The 20670-nt window shown below is 36.3% G+C and overlaps 1 protein-coding gene across 6 annotated transcripts in view; it reads left to right on the top strand.

The window, feature by feature from the left end:
• The window catches only part of Ift88 (intraflagellar transport 88), a 126454-nt gene extending 106079 nt beyond the window's left edge, over positions 1-20375 (top strand). For 2 of the 6 annotated variants that reach the window (XM_071611342.1, XM_027941572.2), the window contains 3 exons: positions 2293-2359; positions 19739-19849; positions 20090-20375. In XM_071611342.1, coding sequence (XP_071467443.1) covers positions 2293-2359; positions 19739-19849; positions 20090-20211 — 300 coding nt within the window. In that variant the 3' untranslated portion in view covers positions 20212-20375. Of the gene's footprint in view, positions 1-2292; positions 2360-19738; positions 19850-20089 lie in introns of those variants that run through there. The other 4 variants (XM_071611343.1, XM_071611344.1, XM_071611346.1 and 1 more) reach the window with 4 other exon arrangements.
• Positions 20376-20670: the final 295 nt, after the last annotated feature.

Below are 20670 nucleotides of genomic sequence, written 5' to 3'. Positions count from 1 at the left end.
GCATTAGACTCTGAGATTTAACATTAAGAAGTTGGGTTATGTTTTTTGTTTTGTTTTGTTTTTGTTTTTTAATGTTATTAGAAGCACTGACATTTGGGGCATAAATATTTACTGTTGTTACATCTTCTCATTGGATTCTTCCATTTACCAGTATGTAATGGCCTTCTTTGTTTCTTCTTATTAATTTTTGCTTGAAATCACCTTTGTCAGATATGAGAATAGCTACTCCTACTTGTTTTTGCATTCCATTTGCATGGAATGTTTTTCCAATCCATTTACTTTTAGCCTGAAAGCATCTTTGCCTATGAAATGATGCTCTTGCAAGCAGTTTTTGGGTGGATCTTATTTTTTAATCCATTCTGTGAATCTGTGTCTTTTAATTGGGGAGTTGAGACCATTTACATTCTGTCTTATTATAAATATTTGTTATTTCCTGCCATTTTGGTCTTGCTTTTCATGTAGTTGCTCTTCTAGTGAACTCGTATTTGGGAGATTTGGGGTTTGTTTTTGAGTTGAATATATCTTTAAGTATTCTTTGTGTAGCTGGTTTAGTGGTCATGAATTTTTTAGTTTATCTATACTGTGGAAAGTTTTTATTTCTTTATTGATTCTGAAAGATAACTTTGCTGGATATAACAATCTTGGCTGGAAATTGTTTCTTTTAGAGCTTGGAATTTCTTATTCCAGGCCCTCCTTGATTTTTGGGTCTGAGTTGAGAAGTTAGAAGAGAGCCTTATTGGTTTGCTTCTAAGTGTGACCTGGTGTTTTTCTCTTGCTACGTATAATATTCTTAGCATTTTGATTATGATGTGTCTTGGAGAAGTTCTTTTTTGATTTTGTCCAGTTGGTGCTCTATATGCATCCTGACAGTTTCTATCTCATTTCTAAGGTGAGGAAAGGTTTCTGCTATTATCTCACTGAAGAGGTTCTTAATGCATTTAACCTATATCTCATATTCTCTTCCATCCCCATGACTTTCACATTTGGTCTCTTGATGTTGTTCCAGAGTTCTTGTATATTCTGATCATAGTCTTTTTTTAAATTTTTTCCCCATTAGCGCATACTGAGTATTCAAGTTCATGTATCCTCTCTTTAAGGCCTGAAGTTCTGTATTCAAGGCTTGAAGTTCTATTTTTTTGTGTAATCTATTCTGTTGGTGACATTTTCAAATGAATTTTTAATTTGACTCATTGTGTCTTTCATTTCCAGAAGTTCTGATTACTTTCTTTTCAATATTTCTGTTTCTTTATTGAAATAGTCTTTTACCTCCCATATTTGCTCTTAATTTATTTCTTAGATTTTTAAAAATTCATTGAACATTTTAATAATCAATTTGTTATAGTCTTTATGGAATTTTTCCCACTCCTGTATCTGTGGGTTCTTTTGTTGGGGGATTGTGTATTTTGGGGGAGATTTATTTGCCTATTTCCTCATGTTTTCAAAGATTTTGAACTTGTACATCAATTGAAATGTATTTTTTTTCTTCATGTATGTGTGAACTTTGGTGTGTAGTTATTTTTTGTTGTTGTTGTTCTAGAGTCTTCTGTTTTTTTCTGTATTTTTTATTCTCAATTTAATGGATTTCAGCTATGATCTTAATTATTTCCTTCCTTATGCTGGTTTTAGAATCTGATTGTTCTTCTTTCTCAAGGACCTTTAGATGCATCATTAGGTTGTTTGGGATCTTCTGATTTTCTTACATAGGCACTCATACCTATAAACTTTCCTCTTAGAATTGCCTTCATAGTGTCCCAGAGGTTCTGATAACGCTATATCTCTATTCTCATGTGAGTCTAAGAATGTCTTCTATTACCCTTTATCATTCAAAAGTGTATTGTTCAATCTCCATGTGTTTATATAGTTTATGTAGGGTTTTTTGGTATTGGTTTCTAATTTCATTCTATAATGATCTGATAAGTTGCAAGGAAATTTTTTTATTTGATGAGAGTTGCTTTGTGACCTAAACTATGGTCTATTTTGGAAAAGGTTCCATGAGCTGCTGAGAAGAAAAGTGTATTCACACTGTGGCTGAAATATTCTATAGATGTCTGTTAAGTCCATTTGATTTGTAATATTTTACAGGTCCAAACAGACAAGCTTTGAACTCTTTACTGCCAGAACAACTCTTTTTTCCCCCATAGAATTAACTCTCAGATGATGATGATAATAGTCCTTAAGGATTTCACAGTAGCTTTAATTTCAAAATTTATAATTTATATTTTATAATTTAAAATTTATATTGTTTTGAAGGAATATCGCATATTCTTCTAAATTTTCTTCTTCTTATTCTAGCGTATAAAATCAGGCAGAGATGGCAGTGGGGGCTCCCGTGGCAAAAGAGAGGGAAGTGCTGGCAGTGGTAAGTGTTTCCTGTGCCTGAAAGACTGGGTTTAACAGATTTCTGATACATCAGCTTCTAGAAACATCTCAAAATAATCCAAAGTGTTCTTTATATGTATGTCTGTCTGTTTTACACACAGTAAAGCCTCACTTATTCTAATCTGGTAAATAATCATTCTGGTATGTATGTGAATATTTGTAAATGTTTCATTTTAGTTCTTAAACAACACATTTATTTCTGCTAATTGACTAATGAGTTCAAACTGGACAGATTATCATAGATGGGCATACAAATGAGGTTTTACTGTTACATATTTAAAATTTCCATTTGAAGGAAGTACCATGAGAAGTAGGATGATCTTACAGAATGCAAATAGCCCCAGATCTTTAGTCTGACTTGATATAGATCCAGTGCCAATTGAGGAATTAGGAGACATGGTTCAAGTTTCAGTCTTGATCATGACAGCATATGTATATGTTTTTAGCACAATTGTGTAAGTACTATATACTTTAGATGATTTCTAAAGTTCTTGGCATCTCTAAAATTTCTTGACTCTCTGACTCCTTGGGACATCCTTTCTTAGTAAGTTTTATTAAGTTTTCTATCCCTTTTCCTATCAAAAAAAAAAAATATATATATATATATATATATACCTTCTTTGTACTTCAGGCAGGTAGTGGAAGTTAAACTTAGTAGAAATTTGGTGGTTTTAAAGAAGCTAATTCAAAAAATAAATACCAAATTGGGAAGCATAAATATACCCACATTCTCTCCTATCCATACTTAGCACTATCTTGCATATGCAACCCAACTTCATGTAACTACCCAGTTACATTCTGTCATAGTTGTCTGTGATCTAGGAGTAGATGAAAGAAAAATGTAATTATTGTATTAGCTCATCCTTGAATTCATTCACAACATTTACAGGAATCATGCTGTGTACAAGAAACCATACTAACTGTCAACAACCTAGGGTCAAACAGAAAGGTTCCCTGCATGCAAGGAAATTAGAACCTATTTGTAAAGATAAATATACAAGTTTCTAATGCTGCTACCTGTGCTGCCATGGTAAAGAAATGCACATGTGATAGAAACTGCAGTTAGAATGGAAATTTCTTCTTGAATTAGAGCTCTGCTTTTCCAGGTATATTCAGGCACTTACAGCGTCAGTGGCATCTAGTTGTAGCCAAACTGCTTGATTCCCCATTGGCCAATCCAGCTTCTCCAACTAAACTTCCTGCCCCTGGCATGTTTGCCCTTGGGCCATAGAACCTGTGACTCAGAGCTAGAAAAATGAGTAGAAACAGCATTGAGCCTGGGTCCCAAGAGCATGAAAGGCAGCCTACCACATCAAGGAGCAGTATTCCTACCTTCTTGGCCTCCATCAATCCTGACAGAAGCTGCTCTCTCCTTGATGTCCCCTGTATCCAGATATCTCCTTACTTCTGCCAAAGTTTCTTCCCATAATTTCTGCTTTAATGAAACCATTTGACCATCTTGAGTTAGGGTGAGCTAAGTTTTGGGTCTGAGAGATCTGACCCAGTAGTTCTTAATATCTAGAGACAGCTATACAGCTCCACAGCTTCTCATCCAAATTATTTAGGGTCACGCTTGTGGTGGAGTTCAGAATGTTTGTTGTGTAGGAAAATGATACGGCTCATTAGCACTTCATAGTCAAACCCAGTATTTCTTATTAAATATGAATGTTCATATATGAATATTCACACTAAGGAGAAATAAAACTGTAAATACCTTCAGATCAAGATTTATGTCCAAGAAGTTCAATATTGCCATCTGAAATCCTGACTTTCAGAGCAGCTCTTTGGAATTTGGAGTTGTAGATGAGGGATTGTGGATTTATATCAAAAATGTTATTAGCATCCAAGAAGTCAGCAGACAAAGGCATTGTGCCCCAGTTAAAAAACTTGAAGGCTCACCAAACCAACTTGATGCTGCTTGCTCATAGGAAGCAAGAAATATGTGATGTAAATGTTCTTGAAAAATTGAGTGTCCCTTTAAGGAATAATTGCCATGAGTAACTCTTAGGGAAGTAATAATTATGTATTAAAATTCTAGACCAGCTTCACCATCCTCTGAGGACCCTGCACTTCCCTCTGCAAATTTTAAGTTCAGAATAACCAACCACTTCCTTCCTAACATCAGCAAGCAACCTTACGTTAAGTCCCCAGAGCCTTCCCTGGTAATCTGAAGGCTTATAGAACCTCTCCCCTAAGCCTGAGTCCAAGCCTCCCAGATTGTTCATTCTGAAAACCTGCCTCAGAAATCTCAGTGCCTTCTAAGCACAGCCATAGATTGCTCCCCAACCCAGAGGAGGGCAGGCAGAATCCCACTGCAAGAAAAGTCTCACCAGGAATATTCCGACATCTATCGTTGGAAACATCAGATGACCAAAGCGCCTTGAGGCCACTGAAGTCCAGATCCTCTGACATGAAAAATCAGCCTCCCTGGTGGTCTTTCCCATAACATTCTTTAAATCATATGGTGCCTCAGATCTAAAGGAGAGGACTTCACCTGGGCCTCAGCTCCTCCACAGTTAGGGGTTCAGAGAAGAAGGGACACTACCCCCAGTATGATACCTCTGTGCAAGAGAATAAAGGCCTTTCTGTTCAAAATTACCTCCTGGGGCTGGGATTGTGGCTCAGTGGTAAAGCACTCACCTAGCATGTGCAAGGTGCTGGATTCGATCCTCAGCACCACATAAAAATAAATAAATAAAATAAAGATATTCTGTCCAACTACAACTTAGAAAAAAAATTTAAAAAGAAAATCGCCTCCTTCCCTGTCCTCTCCATTGCTGTTGTATCAAATTCAACCAATTTTCCTTCCTCCCATCCAGTCTGTTTTAGTGTAACACACATAGTCCTAATGCACAGTAAGCTTTCTTCTCACATGAGACATTTCCAAGAAGAAACTCTGTGCTCCTGAGGCATTTTCCAAACAGGCTTAATTCTCTTGGCACAAGTTTAAAGCATTGAACAGTCCATTCCCGGGTGCTTGGTTTTTTTTATTTTTATTTTTTTCATCCTACTGTTTGCCTTTTTGTTCCTTATTTCCTGACACTTAAAGTATATGTCACCCTAGACCTCCTCACTCATCCTGCAGTTGATTTGAAAACCTCTGTCTGGCATCCCTGGTTCCATCCTGACACTTGTTCAGGATACATGTCTGTCTCCCTTTCTCTTATTCTAAGCACAGGCTACCCCAACGTCAGCCCTGGCCTTAAAGTTGGAATAAACCAGGCTATGGCTGCCTCTCTCCCTACTTCCTCCTTTTGCCTTGGGAATCCCTCCCAGAGCATCCTATAGCCTACTGTGGCTGCACCCTGCCCCCAGGCACTAAGTGGGGAGCACATTTAGGAATCCCCACTCCCAACTTGTAGGGAAAGAGAGCCCCATTTCACCATCTTCTACCTCTAACTTTTGAAACCTAGAGATGCACCTTTATACCTTAACATGGAAATACTTGGTCCTTTGTCTGAGTTAGTCACAGATCAGATTGGGGGAGAGAATTTTTTAATGCGAATCCACATGAGGCCTGTCTTAAGCTAATTTAATATGTTAAATGCAGTAACTCCAACTAGATTTTCAAAGTTTTGCCTAAGGAGAGGACCAATCTAGACTTTAATTCATATATAAGAATTGTTGATTTTTTATAGCTATTTATGAAGTACTTAAGAGCCCTTGAAAATTATGGGGGAATTTTTGTTTCTGTGTATGTATATCAGACTAATTTCACTGAGGCCTTATTATTTTTCTATTGATTTGTTTAATGAACCATACCTGCCTACATCCTCAGTGGTTCTCAGATTTACAATCACCTGGAAGACCTGTTAGAATGCTGGAGCTGAGGAGTGTCATGTTTAACTAGTTCCTAGCAGTGCTGCTTCTGCTGATCCCAGGACCTAAATGGGAAAACCATACTCTAGGAGTAAAATAATGCCAAGATTCAGTGGCTACTGCTTTTACCACCTCAGTGAGATTTCCAGTGTGTGGTATCTTTAGTCATCCAGCCTTGGCCTCACACCTTGACACTATCACTCATTTTAACTACTTGAAGTAAAAATGCATTGCTCTTTCAAAAGCAGAGTTTGGGGGTCAGATTTTAGCAACTTAGTGTCAAGCATGAATCCACCCAGAAAAAAAAAAGTTAAGTTGAGCCACAATGAAATTCAACATCAAAATAAGAACTATATTCTACAATTTCAGAGTCTCAATAACCAACAGTGTTTATGTTTTCCATGGATGTACTGAGGTGGAGAATAACCCTGTTCCCACCTGTTTTGACAGCTACTTTTAAAGGCCTGGGAAATCCACTGAACACATCTGCTTCTCATGTGTATATGTCCTCAAGATGCAAGAATGTCTCCTTGTAAAGCATTTTCTATCTTGGCATGATGGTGGCATTTTTGTGACTTATTTCAAGTGCTGTGTTATTAAGGTTTCATTTTATATTGTTTTTTTGCTTGTGTGCTTCTTTAATGGTTTGCTTCATTTTTGAGTGTGATTTTTAAGATGTCTTAGATGTGAATTCTTCCTATGAAAATGTATCAGTTTTACACTGAAAATAATGTTATAATGAAAATCAGAATATTATGACTCAGTGAACAGAAATTCACTTTACAGTCAACTTTTTGAGCAACATATCTTTTATAAAGTGCATTGTAACCTAGTTTTATTTTAAGAGTATAGTACAAGTGTGAGCAGGTTCTTTGAGTAGAAAACTTTCCCACAGTTTTGCTGGATCTGATGGTTGCTTCACAAGAGAGTGAAGAAGTCATGTCCCATGTCTCCTGGGAATGATGAGACACAGAAATTATTGTCACGGAACGACTAGTCACTCTGAGAAGGTGCCTATAAAGCTTATCGCAGAGAAACAGGAATTAGCATGCATGTGAAGGAGAGAGTCTTGAGGCTTTGGTGCTGGGTGCTATCATTTCTCCTAATATCAACTTGTGCACCCCTTTATCCGAGAAGTCTAGATCATAGTTTTTTCTGAATACCCTAGTATCTGACTACTTTACAGCATGTATGTATCAAAAAGGAAGCCTACTTAGAAATAGGTATTAAAAGATAGTTACATCACTGTAGCAAGTTATAGTTAGAGTCACTATAGTTATAGCCAAGAAGAAATTTGTGTGTGCTAGTATGTCTTGTTAGTCTGCTCTGCCAGGGTTTCCCCTGCTTTTGGATTTGGTGATTCTCTCAGAGGCAGCAGACTTGTTCTGTTAAGGGTCAGATAGTTTAGGCGTGAAGGCCATGGTTCTGTAGAGACAATCCCATTCTGCTCTTGTATCATGGAAGCAGCTATAGACAGTATGTAAGTGAACTGGCATGGTAGTAATTTGAATGTCATTTAATTTTCAAGTGTCACGAAATCTTCTTTGCTTTTTCCTTAATTATTTAAAAACGTACAAACCATTCTTAGCTCACTTCATGTACAAAAATAGGAGCTCAGATTATAGTTTAGTAAACCCTACTCTAAACCACTCTCCATGAATGGTAGGGAGAGGTTGGACCTAGAAATTATCCTTGTGATCAAAGCACTGGTTCCACCTTCTAATGAGGTGTATAGTTTGAACACTAAGGTTCTGTATCTGTGAAATTCTCTTACCAGCAATATAACAATGGTGTATGTGGGTTTATATCTTCAACAGAACATGTTCTTTCCTCTGACCCCTTAGCCTGTTCCCTGACTTCGAGGTCACTCTGATCGATTCCTTAGTTTTGGTATTCATTCAGTATCCATGGACCACCTTTGTCAGCTCACCACATCTAAAGGGACCTTGGACAACAAAATGAGACTGAAAATGGGACCTACCCAATAAGCGAAGAAAATGGGTTAATACAGGGAAAGCTCTTAAAATAATTCTCAACATAAGCAAACTCTCAGTAAGGGTCAGTGTGGGCACTTTGATTTCTATTTGACAAAGGAGCACATGAGCAGTGCTGGAAATACTAACACCCATCCTAATGCTAGTATCCATCTTCTTACAGCTATTGGATGTGTGGCCTTGAGTTTGTTATTCTCAGTGTTTTTCCTGCCACTGCTAGGTCATGTTTATCCATACATGAAAGTACATGTAAACAAATGCACCTCTAGCTTACTGTACTATAATTTTTTTAAACAAAAATAATAGAAATTAACTATAAAAATCAGTGTTAGTCATCTTTCCAAATCAGTAATTTTAAAAACTATCTATTCAATAACCTTGCTAGCCAAAATGTTTGTAAATCATCTCTTGAGTACCAGAGGCAAATTACTAAAGCACAGAAATCCAATCTAAAAATTTTACAAATTTTTTAAAAATTTCAAAAATTTTACAAATCTGTGAATGTGTGTATTTCTATATATACATGCATGCCAGCCCCTTTTAATATTTTTATATATTTATCTGTTATATATAAAATAACACAGCACACACATTTTATATATACGTGTGTGTGCATGCACATATACCCAAATACACACATTTTAACAGTTCTTCCTTCTTTTTTCCCTTCCCACCTTTCTGCCTTTCCATCAACAAATAAGCATTTATCAAGTTTCTAACCGCAGTAAGTGTTCAGTAAATTAGTATCCTTTAGCTTCACCCATATCTTATATGCCAAGTGTCAAATTAAGCACTTAATATGCAAAATATAGACAGGCGTGGTGGTGCACACTTGTAATCCCAGCTACTTAGGAGGCTGCAGCAAGAGGATCACAATTTTATGGCCAGCTTTAGCAACTTTGTGAGACCCTGTCTCAAAGAAATTTAAAAAGGGCTGACATTATAACTTACTGGTAGCCCCCAGGAACAATCCCCAGTACTACAAAAAGGAAAAATAAAATTAAAATGTAATAAAAATATAATAAATTAGTTTCCTCCTTTTCTTACATCTTCACTGAATCCCTCAGTCTCCCTCTCCTCACCTGATGTTGCCATCAGGGTCAGCTTTTCCAATTTTGATATATCCCTGTTAGCTCTTCTGTTGTTAATAATATAATTTGGATAGTAGAAGAGTGAAAGGTAAAGTCAAACTGAGAATCAGTTTGTAAAATATAAGAATGAGTTGAAATTCTTGTATTAAGACTAGGTCCAAGCAATGGTCCTTGTAAAATTATATGAGAATATCATCATCAGAGCTGATGGGACTGTCAATTTCTAAGATGGGGGGAAGGGTATATCGGTGTACTGCCCCTTAATTTGAGAAGGGGCCAGAAGCAAAGGAAGATCATCTTCCTTATAACAAGAGGATAAGTCATTTTGCAAATTAGACTACAGAGTACCTAGAAGTAAATTAGACAATAGATTCATGCTGAAGATCTCAAAGTTGCTTTTATTTGCTTTCAATATTTCTAGATAGAAACAAAATTTCTTTATACTTTTGGAATGACAGTATATCTTCCTTACTGATTTTGTTTTAGTTGTTAATAGACCTTTATTTTACTTATTGACATGTGTTGTTGAGAATCGAACCCAGTGCTTCATACATGCTAGGCAAGCGCTCTGCCACTGAGCCACAACCCCAGCCCTTCCTTACCAAAAATTTTTTTTTGAAATATCTAATGAATACTGAAATCAGAATTTATCAAGAGAGAATTCTTTAAGAATTGATTTGAAAGTGTAAGAACAATTATGTTTGTAATTGAACATTCAGAGGAACAGGTAGAATTTTTTAGAAAGTTTTATTTTAAAAAGTACTTTCAAAAAATAAGAAACTGAGGCTGGGGTTGTGGCTCAGTGGTAGAGTGCTCGCCTAGCATGCACGGGGCACTGGGTTCGATCCTCAGCACCACATAAATGTAAAATAAAGATATTGTGTCCACCTAAAATTTAAGAATAAATATTTTTTAAAAAATAAGAAACTGATAGGAGATAGTGGATAGACTGCCTACCTCAAGGGTTGGGGGAAATGTTAGACATGTATTGAAGAACTAAGAAGGACAAGTGGATTTTTTAAGATATTATTGCTGACCCTAAAAAAAGCCATGCTCAGTCCATAGTCAGAGGCAACAATCAGACTCCAATGATTTAAGAAATGAATAGGTTGCAGGGAGGTAGAGAAGAAGGTATAAATTGTTCTCTTATTCATGGTGGTGAAATGTGCAGTCTCACTGAAAATTAAAGAAATGCAAACTAACCTATAAAATTAGCAATTTTTAAAAATAACTCAAGATAGCAAGGATAAGATGAAAATACACGTTCTTTATAAACATAAACTGAATTCTGCCATTGGGGGTGATATACTCTGCTGGGGATGTTTGTTAATATTCATCAAGACCTTTAAAGTGTCCATATCCTTTGATAGGAACTTGTTTTAAAGAAATAATCATGTGATCCCAGCTGCTCAGGAGGCTGAGACAGGAGGATCACAAGTTAGAGGTCAGAAAGACCTTGTCTGAGAATAAAAAATAAGAGGGACCAGGGGTATGGCTCATTGGAAAGCACCCCTGGGTTCAATCTCCAATACTATAAAAAATAAAGTAAGTAAATCAGATTCAGATTAAGAGTTGCATACATACATATCAATCACATTATTTATGGTAGAAAATGCTGGGAATGTACTAAATATATAACTGGGAATAATTCCAAGTGCACTTATGTTCTCTACAGTTGCATCATCCATTGGCAGTTACTACAGGCCCCCTTGTCCTTCCCTGGGGTGAGATCTGACATCAGGCTTCCTTGGCCCATCTTTAAGGGAGATTATGATGCCATTAGGAGCTCCATAGACTTGGATCACTTAACATAACTTCCAGAGATGATGTAACTTCTTAGAAACAATCTTACTTGCAACTAAAATGTAATGAATTGTAGTAATTGCACAATATGGTTTACTTTTTACTTTTCTCTAAACAAAAATGTTTACTGAAAAGTGTACAGAAATCAATAAAATAAGAAAAATGCAAGAAGTGCATATAATTTTATTGTATCTTTAAAATGTGTTGTAGGTGTGACACCATGGAAATTATAGTAAATGTTTAAGGTAAAAGTCACCCACAGATTATAAAGTCTTCAAAGAGAGTGCCTCTGCCAAGTGTAGAACAGATAAGTTACTGAGCAAGAACAAATCTGATTTTAGAAAAAAGAAAACTCTGCTTTAGGGCTTGAGGATTTAGCTCAATAGCAAACTTCTGGCCTAGCACACACAAGGCCCTGAGTTCAGTCCTTGGCCCTGAAAAAAAAAAAAAAAAAATCTCTACTTTAATCTAATAGTGTAGAAAACTAACAGAAATTAAATGCATTACATTTTATCTTCTCTGCACAGTTTTTTGTCTTAAATTTATCTATTACTCTAAATAATTTTCATGCCCCTTACCACATTCTTTCTAAATAAGACTATATTCCCTTGAAAACTGAATTTATGTTGAAGAGAATATGTAGTAGAAGTTTATGTAGTTAAACCCCTTAGCCTTACTTAATTTGCTCTGTGAATAGACCCTATGTTGTAAAACTCATGTTCTCACCAAAATATATATATTTAAAAATTGTAACACTAGCCAGACATGTTGGCACATACCTGTAATCCCAGTGACTCAGGAGACTGAGACACGAGGATAGCAAGTTTGAGAACAGCCTCAGCCACTTAACAAGACCCTAACTCAAGATAAAAAATGAAAATGACAGGGCTTGTAGCTCAGTGGTAGAGCACCACTGGGTTCAATCCCTATTCCAGAAGAGAAAAAAACAACTGTAACACTAAAATATTGTAAATAGTTTGCCTTCTTAGTATGAGTTGCCTTGTAAAAACATTGACTAAGGTAGGATGTAGGCTGCCACCAAGTAGAAATTTTGGGAGATTTATCCCAAGCCTCAAGATAGCAGATCTGCCTATAAAACAAAGGGATCCAGGCTATTCTGGAGATAGGAGAACACTGGGCTGTGTAAAGAGATTGTGAGTTCCCTTTAGATGTTTAATTTTCATTACTAAGACAGTCACATTTCATAGGGTCAACCACTGCTGAGCTTGAAACAGCATGTAGGAAAATAAATATGAGAAATGTCCATGTGCTACACTTTACACACATCAGGGCACCCTGATGGTGTGTTAGGATTCACTTGTTAATTTTGGAGACATTCACTTCCCAGATCCTCAATAGGCATCTCCTTCCTGTAGTGGATGTATTCAAGGGCAGTTAACTAGGAGAAGAAAAGATAACAGTGTCTTCTTAATCTTGTTAGGGATTGGGGAGAAGGGAGAAGAAAGGAAAAAAAAACATTTTTTAAAAAAATAAACCTTAGAGCAATGAGGGCTATATTCAGAAGGCAAAGGGATGGAAAAGTGGGTGACTGCCGCAGTCTGGCTGGGCACACAATCACGAGCCACCACACAGCTTGTAGATTCAAACAGCAACTCTTTATTCCCGAACTCACACCGGCACTCTACAAACACGTTCTGGGGAAATCCACGTTCTCTGCCCAAATCCACCCCCACTGGGCTTCTGTCTCCCAAAAAATACTGTCTGAATCCCGTGAGAACTCAAGGGGAACTCAGGCAGCAGGATACGCCCTATTCCCAGCAGGAATAACCTTAAACCTGGAACCACCCTAAACCCGGATAGTCCTAAACCGGGAACGCCCTAAACCCAGATCATCCTAAACCGGGAACACCCTAAACCCGGATCCGCCTTGGTCCTTGAGCAAGGTCACCTACATGCAATGTCACTGCAAAATGTCCTATTTCCACGAGTCCTTCCACTAAGCAACATGGGGTACGCTGGCAAGGAAATTGTCATACCTACTTGGCTAATGGCTCCCAGCAGGTGACAACATCTCTAAGTTATTTCCTGCTGAGAGAGGGCCAAGTTGTGGGGAAGTGACCTAAAGTCCTTGTTTTCTCTCAGGTTGGGTATAGACAATTAAGGGTATTCAGCATCACAGCAGTACAAAGGTCCATGGTGGCAGCTGGAAGGTGACTGGACAAGGTATAAATAGGGCAAGGTTTATGCTAGGACAACAAGAAACAAGACAGCAAAGCATTACTTTTTTGTTAAACAATTAATATGAAAACAATTAGTATTTTAACCAGTCTCTGAAATGCAGGACAAGCTTGTATCTCTAGAGTCCTTTGTGATATATAAATATTAGGCACTCTCATAAGCACCTTTACTTTACAGCCTCCAGCTTTACTTAACTTTTGGTAGGACTAACACAAGTGTACATCTTAAGTTACATTTAAAAAAAAACATTGATAGAAAAACCTAGATTTTGATGTTGGTTTTGCCACTAAATCTGAACTACATCCCAGTCCTTTTTTAATTTGAGACAGGATCTTGCTAAATTGTGAGACTGGCCTGGAAAGATCCTCCTGCCTTAGCCTCCCAAATCACTGGAATTACAGGTGCACACCACAACGCTTGGCAAGGCCTTTGCTACTTTTTATTAATTTTCATATATAGTGTAAGGTAAGGCTCTAGCCTCATTCTTTTGCATTTGGATATACAGTTTTCCCAGCATTGGCTGCTAATGAGACTATCCTTTTTCCACTGTGTACCCTTTTGGCATCCTTTTCAAAAATCATTTGACCATATACAAGAGGATTTATTTCTAGGCTTTCTATTCTGTTCCCTTGGTCTGTATATTTGTGTTTATGCCAGTACCATACTATTTTGGTTGCTATAGCATTGTACCTTTTTTTCCTTTTTCTCAAAGATGATTTTGTCTATGTGTCTTTTGAGAGTCCATGTGAATTTCAGGATGGGTTTTTTTCTCTTTCTGGACAAGGTATCATTGCAATGGTGATTGGGATTGCATTCAATCTCCAGATTTCTTTGGGTAGTATGAATATTTTAACAATATAAAATCTTCCAATCCATGACACTAGCTGCCTTACCATTTGTCACCTTTAATTTCTTTTAAGTAATAGATTGTGGTATATGTGTCTTTCACCTCTTTGCTTTCTTCCTAAATATTTTATTATTTTTGATGCTATTATAAATGGAATTCTTTTTATTACTTTCATTTTCAAATTATTCATTATTTGTTAGTGTATAGATATACAAATGATTTTTGTGGGTTAATTTTGTATATCCAACTTTGCGAAACTTATTAATTAGTTCTAACAATTTTTTTAATTTAATTGTAATTTTATTTATTTGGTTTTTGGTTTTGGTACTGGGGATTTAGTCCAGGGGCACTTTACCACTAAGCTACATTCCCAGCCCTTCTTATTTTTTTATTTTGAGTCAGGATCTCAGTAAGTTGCTTGGAGTCTTGCTAAATTGCTGAGGTTATCCTAAAACTTGCAATCCTTCTGCCTCACTTCCTGAGTCACTGGGATTACAGGTTTACAGGATTACAGCCCAGCTAGTTCTAACACTTCTTTATGACATCTTTAAAATTATCTGCATATAATTGAATCTTAGTTTTATTATTTTTGTTGTGTTTTGCTGTATCCATTCACCCATTTATATCTTTAGATTGGGGGATTTAACTAATTTTCATTTAAAATAATTGGTGGTAGTGAAGAACTGATCATGCCATTGTGTTAATTGTTTTTATGTGACTTATAGCTATTTTACACAAATTTTACTCTATTTCTGCTTTCTTTTGTGCTTTATTGAGTTTTTGTAGTGACAAGATTTGATTCCTTTCTTTCTTTTCTTCTTCTTTTTGTTGTTGTTGCAGTACTTGGGAATTAAACTGAGGCCTTCACATTTAAGCACAAAGCTAAATCCCCAGCCCACCCACTCAACCTTTTTCTTCATTTTTCTTTTGAGACAGGGTCTCACTAAGTGCCCATGCTGGCCTTGAACCTGTGTTTCTCCTGCCTCTGCTTCCTGGGTTTGTGCCATTATGCCTGGTATTCTCATTTTCTTTTGTGCTACCATCCATCTGTGTGCATTTTTTTCTGTAGTATTTACAGATGTTGTATAGAATATAACAATATTTTTAACTGATATCAATTTAATTTTAATTGCATATAAATCTCTACTCCTTTATATCCCCCCATTTTATATTGATACCACAGGTTATATATATTTTGTTTTTTTATCTATAACCTAGTTTCATAGTATTTTTATACTTTTATCTTTTAAATTCTGTACATGAATTAAAAATCATTTCTGCACCATTATGACAGTATTGAATCATTCTGTATTTGTCTTTATAGGTACCTTTATCATAGAGCTTTATATTTTCATAGGCTTTTATGTTGCTATCTAGTATCCTTTCACATCAACTTTAAGGACTTTCTTTAATAATTTTTGTTAGGCATATCTAGTGGTGATAAACTCCCTCAGCCTTTGTTTATCCAAAAGGTGTTAAGATCTTTAATAGTGGTTTTGTTTTTGTTTTTTTGTGGTGCTAGGGATTGAACCCAGGGCCTTGTACATGTGAGGCAAGCACTCTACAGAGTGAGCTATATCCCCAACCCCCGCTTTCAATGCTTTGAAAATATCATCCACTAACTGCTGGCCTGTAATGTTTCTTTTGAGAAATCTACTGGTAGTTTTACAGAAGTTTCCTTATAAGTGGCAAGTCACTTTTCTTTGCTACTTTGAAGATTCACTTTGTCTTTGACTTTTGACCATTTGATTATAGTGTATCTTAGTGTGAGACTTTTTGGACTTAAATTATAGTTATGGTTCTTTTATTTATTTGTTTGTTTTGTAGCAGGGATTGAACTCAGAGGCGCTCGACCACTGAGCCACATCCCCAGCCCTATTTTGTATTTTATTTAGAGACAGTGTCTTATTGAGTTGTTTAGCTTAGTGCCTCACCATTGCTGAGGCTGGCTTTGAAATTGCCATCCTCCTGTCTCAGCTTCCTGAGCCACTGGGATTACAGGCATGTGCCACCGCACCCAGCCAGTTCTTTTATTTTTATTTTTTTATTTTATTTAATTGTTTTTTTATTTTTCAGTTTTAGGTAGACACAGTATCTTTATTTCATTTTTTTGTGGTGCTGAGAATCAAACTCAGTGCCTCACACATGCTAGATGAGTGTGCTACCACTTGAGCCACATCCCCAGCCCTCTTTTTATTTTTACATTATAAAAATATATAAATATGTGTGTGTGATATTTTGTATAATTTTAGTTTTATGTTTTTCCACTCTTTGCTTTTTCATATGTAATTATATGCAATTAATATATTTAATTTTGCTTGTTTATTTCATACAGGTATTCTTTTCTTCATAGATAAGTTCCAGATTCCTTTTTACTCTAATTTCTAGAATGCTAAGATTTTCATCCTACAAAATAAATAAAAGACCCATTTGAAGTTTTAGTGTTAACCAATAGAAAGTTCAAATGAACTGATTGCCAAATTTTTATTTTCTTAACATACTTATTATATTATTTCCCTCCAGGAAGTAGTAATTGTTATTTATTGCTATAGTGAAATGAATATAATTTACAAAATGTTATCACTTTATTATTTAAGCATAAAACCCACCAGCTTGATCACAACAGCACCCATCTGTAATCCCATTGACTTGGGAGACTGAGGCCGGGGAATTGCAAATTTGAGACCAACCTGGGCAACTTAGCCAGTCCCTCAGCAATTTAGCAAGACCCTATCTCAAAATAAAAACAAAAAGCACTGAACATATAGCTCAGTGGTAATGTGCCCCTGGGTTCAATCCCCAGTACCAAAAACAAAATCATCTAGGCTTACAAATACTCCTGATTCTTTTATACCATGCATGGCATTATTACTCCATGAGAGTTTATTTAAAATAATAAAAAGACAGCATTCACAATATACCACCACTAGTGTTTATAATGAAAACTTTTTAGAATTGTATTAATGGGCTAGGTGTGGTAGCACACACCTGCAGACCCAGTTACTTGGGAGGCTGAGGCAGGAAAATCACTTTGCCCACACAACACAGTGAGACCCCATCTCAAAAAAAAAGTATTTGATTTGATTTTTTTCACTTGGACAAGTGAAGTTTTTCAAAGGAGGTCAGGTTTTATTTTATTCTTCCACAGGATTTAAGTTCTTCAAGTTGTGAATCATAAGTTAGAATTTCAGAAAGGTTTTGGTTTTGGGTGCCTGAGGGCAATTTCAGGGTTTTGGGGTTTTGTTTTTGTTTTTAAATATTTTTTTAGATGTTGATGTACCTTTATTTTATTCATTTATTTATATGTGGTGCTGAGAATTGAACGCAGTACCTCACACATGCTAGGCAAGTGCTCAACCACTGAGCCACAACCCCAGCCCCAACCCAATTTCAAGGTTTTAATGCTAACTTTTATATGAAAAAAATATATATACATATACACACACACACACTGCCTAGACCAATGGTGGGGAGTTTTTTTGTATTTTGGTTTTGTTTTGTTTTGTTTCATAGTATAGGGACTGAATTCAGAGGTGCTCTACCACTGAGATATACCACAATCCCTTTTTATTTTTTATTTATTGTTTGGAACAGGATCTTGCTGAATTGCTGAGGCTGCCTTCAAACTTGTGATCCTCCTGCCTTAGCCTCCCAGTTGGCTGTGATTACAGGCTTACACTATCATACCCAGGCAGAGCAATGGTTTTCAAGTTTTGACCTAAGCTTTCTTAGGTAATTTAAAAGAGACCCATATACACTTCAGGATGGGAAAAAAATTGACTTTATTCTAACAAAATATTAAAGAACAAATAATTAAAAACATACCAAAGTTTGTATAAACACCTTCAATGCATTAAAAGATTTTGTTGGGCTGGGGATGTGGCTCAAGCGGTAGTGCACTCCCCTGGCATGCGCAGGGCACTGGGTTCAATCCTCAACATCACATAAAAATAAAGATATTGTGTCCACCTAAAACTAAAAAATAAATATTAAAAAAAAGATTTTGTTTTCCAGTAACATCAATAGTAAGGGAAATATAATATTTTGGTTAAGAACTCAAAGGAGTTATGATTGGGGGTCCATTGGCCACTTTATTTATTTGTTTGTTTTTTTGCTTGCTTGTTTATTTATTTATCTTGGTGCCATGGATTGAACTCAGGGGTGCTTAACCACTGGGGCACATCCCCAGCACTTTTTTGTATTTTTATTTAGAGACAGGGTCTCACTGAGTTGCTTAGTACCTCACCATTGTTGAGACTGCCTTTGAACTTGTGATCCTCCTGCCTCAGCCTCCAAGCTGGATGTACCACTACGCCCAGCCCATTGCCCAATCTTTTATGTAGAGATTTTAGGTGTGAGGATATGGCTTAGTGGTACAACATTTGCCTAGTACGTATAAAGCCTTAGGTTTTATCCCCAGTGACACAAACATACAAAAGTGGGGATTTTTAAAGACGCATCTTGTTTTTATTTATTCCCAGAGACAATATTAATAAACTAAAATATGAAGTATACTTTTTAAGTAATAGTGAATAGACTGCTCTCATTAAAGGTGAAGCTTTCAGGCGAGGAATATCCTTGGGGCTCTGGACTCAATAGCCAGCATTACTGGGCATGGCTGGCAAACCTCAGCAGTTTAGCAAGACCCTATCTCTTAAAAAAAAAAGATTGGATGGTAGCTCACTGGTAAAGCACCCATGGGTTCAATCCCCAGGACCTCCTCCCCTGCAAAAAAAGTAAATCTTACAAAATAGAAAAAGATGACTTCATTGGGCTGAAGATGGAACTCAGTGGTAGAACATGTGCTTTGCATGCAGAAAATCCTCAGCACTGCAAAACAAATAAAAGGTCTGTAGAAAAAATTTTAGGAGAAGAAATTAAAAACTGGCACTGAAGGAGTGGTTCTTTTATAAAACATAATAATAGGAATTAAAGGTTAAAAAGTACTACTAATATTTCCTACTAGTGTTAGTATTCAAACCTCTCTGAAATCTTCAGTGATATAGATTATGTCCTATAGTAGGGCAGCTATAATTCCTTTCAAATTTTTCCTTGTATTTAAGCCAAAATCTATCCCACTATACAGGGAATACCTAATCATCATGTACATGAACCTTCTGTAAATGTTTGAAGAAAGTGATTGTGTGGTCTAGGTTCTGTGCCACCTGAGCTCAACTGATCAACCTATAATGATATTTTTCATATGCTGTAGTTTTAGGGCCTCTCACTAGCCTTGATTTAAGGTTGATGATAAAGCTCGTACTCATCTTGTACCCTTTTATTTGTTATTTATTCAGATGCTATTTCTGTAGAAAGTTATACCAGTCAGGGTAATCTCTCAATTTCTCATACAACTTCTGTAAAATTGAAACCTATATAACTAAGCACACTTTGAAAGAATATATATAAAGACTACTGTTAAGCGATGTTTTATATATTATAGATTTCCCACAAGAAATTCTTTTAAACAAGAATTATATTTCTAAGAAGTTGGCTTCCAGATGAAAAAAATCTGTTTCTTGGCAAATAAATATTCTTTAAGATACGTAAGTAGTGTTGTTTTCTCAGCCTATTAAACAAATGCATTTTTATTTTTGTGTTTTCAGATAGTGGCCAGAACAGTAGTGCCAGTAGTAAAGGTGAACGACTCAGTGCCAAACTCAGAGCTTTACCTGGGACAAATGAACCTTATGAAAGTAGCAGTAACAAAGAAATAGGCAAGTGCTGGTACTCCCCATTCAGTTCCCACAGGATAGCAGGTCTTAAGAAGACTGGTGAGATGGCAAATGTATAATTGGGGATTACTACAAATTTTTACATATAGACAAAACTTAAAATGACTTGGGAGAGCATTTCTGTTCACTCTGAGTTGTTCAGTTTTAATTAAGACTAAATGGGTTCGTATTTCTTTTGTTTTTCTATATTACTCTAATGGTACAATCTGTTTTGAAACCTAGATGCTTCCTATGTGGATCCACTTGGCCCTCAAATAGAAAGACCAAAAACTGCAGCCAAAAAAAGAATCGATGAAGATGATTTTGCTGATGAAGAATTAGGAGATGATTTGCTTCCAGAATAATATACCCTTTAATATATTATTTATTAAAGGAAATTGCCTTAAAAGATAATACTCATGTTAAACTTGGATTAAATAGCCAAACCTTAATATTGTACTCTGTTAAAACTTTATGTATATTTGTCCTATATGAGTATGGACTTAAGAATAAAAACATGTAAAACTAATACTTTAGGTCATTGACTTTCTTTCCTTTCGTTAACATTGATCACAGTAAGAATATTTTATGATCTCTGGGCATGGTGGCACATGCCCGTAATCCCAGCGACTTGGGAGGCTGAGGCGGGGGATCATGAGTTCAGAGGCAGCCTCAGCAACGGTGAGGCACCAAGCAATTTAGTGAGTCCCTGTCCCTAAATAAAATATAAAATAGGGCTGGGGATGTGGCTCAGTGGTTCAGTGCCCCTGAGTTCAATCCCCAATACCAAAAAAATTATATCTATACACACATATATAAGTGCA

The sequence above is a fragment of the Marmota flaviventris genome, chromosome 4 (genome assembly GCF_047511675.1).
Source record: "Marmota flaviventris isolate mMarFla1 chromosome 4, mMarFla1.hap1, whole genome shotgun sequence".
Taxonomy (NCBI): domain Eukaryota; kingdom Metazoa; phylum Chordata; class Mammalia; order Rodentia; family Sciuridae; genus Marmota; species Marmota flaviventris.
The sequence above is the reverse complement of the archived record's forward strand: the minus strand, read 5'-3'. Positions and strand labels throughout refer to the sequence as shown.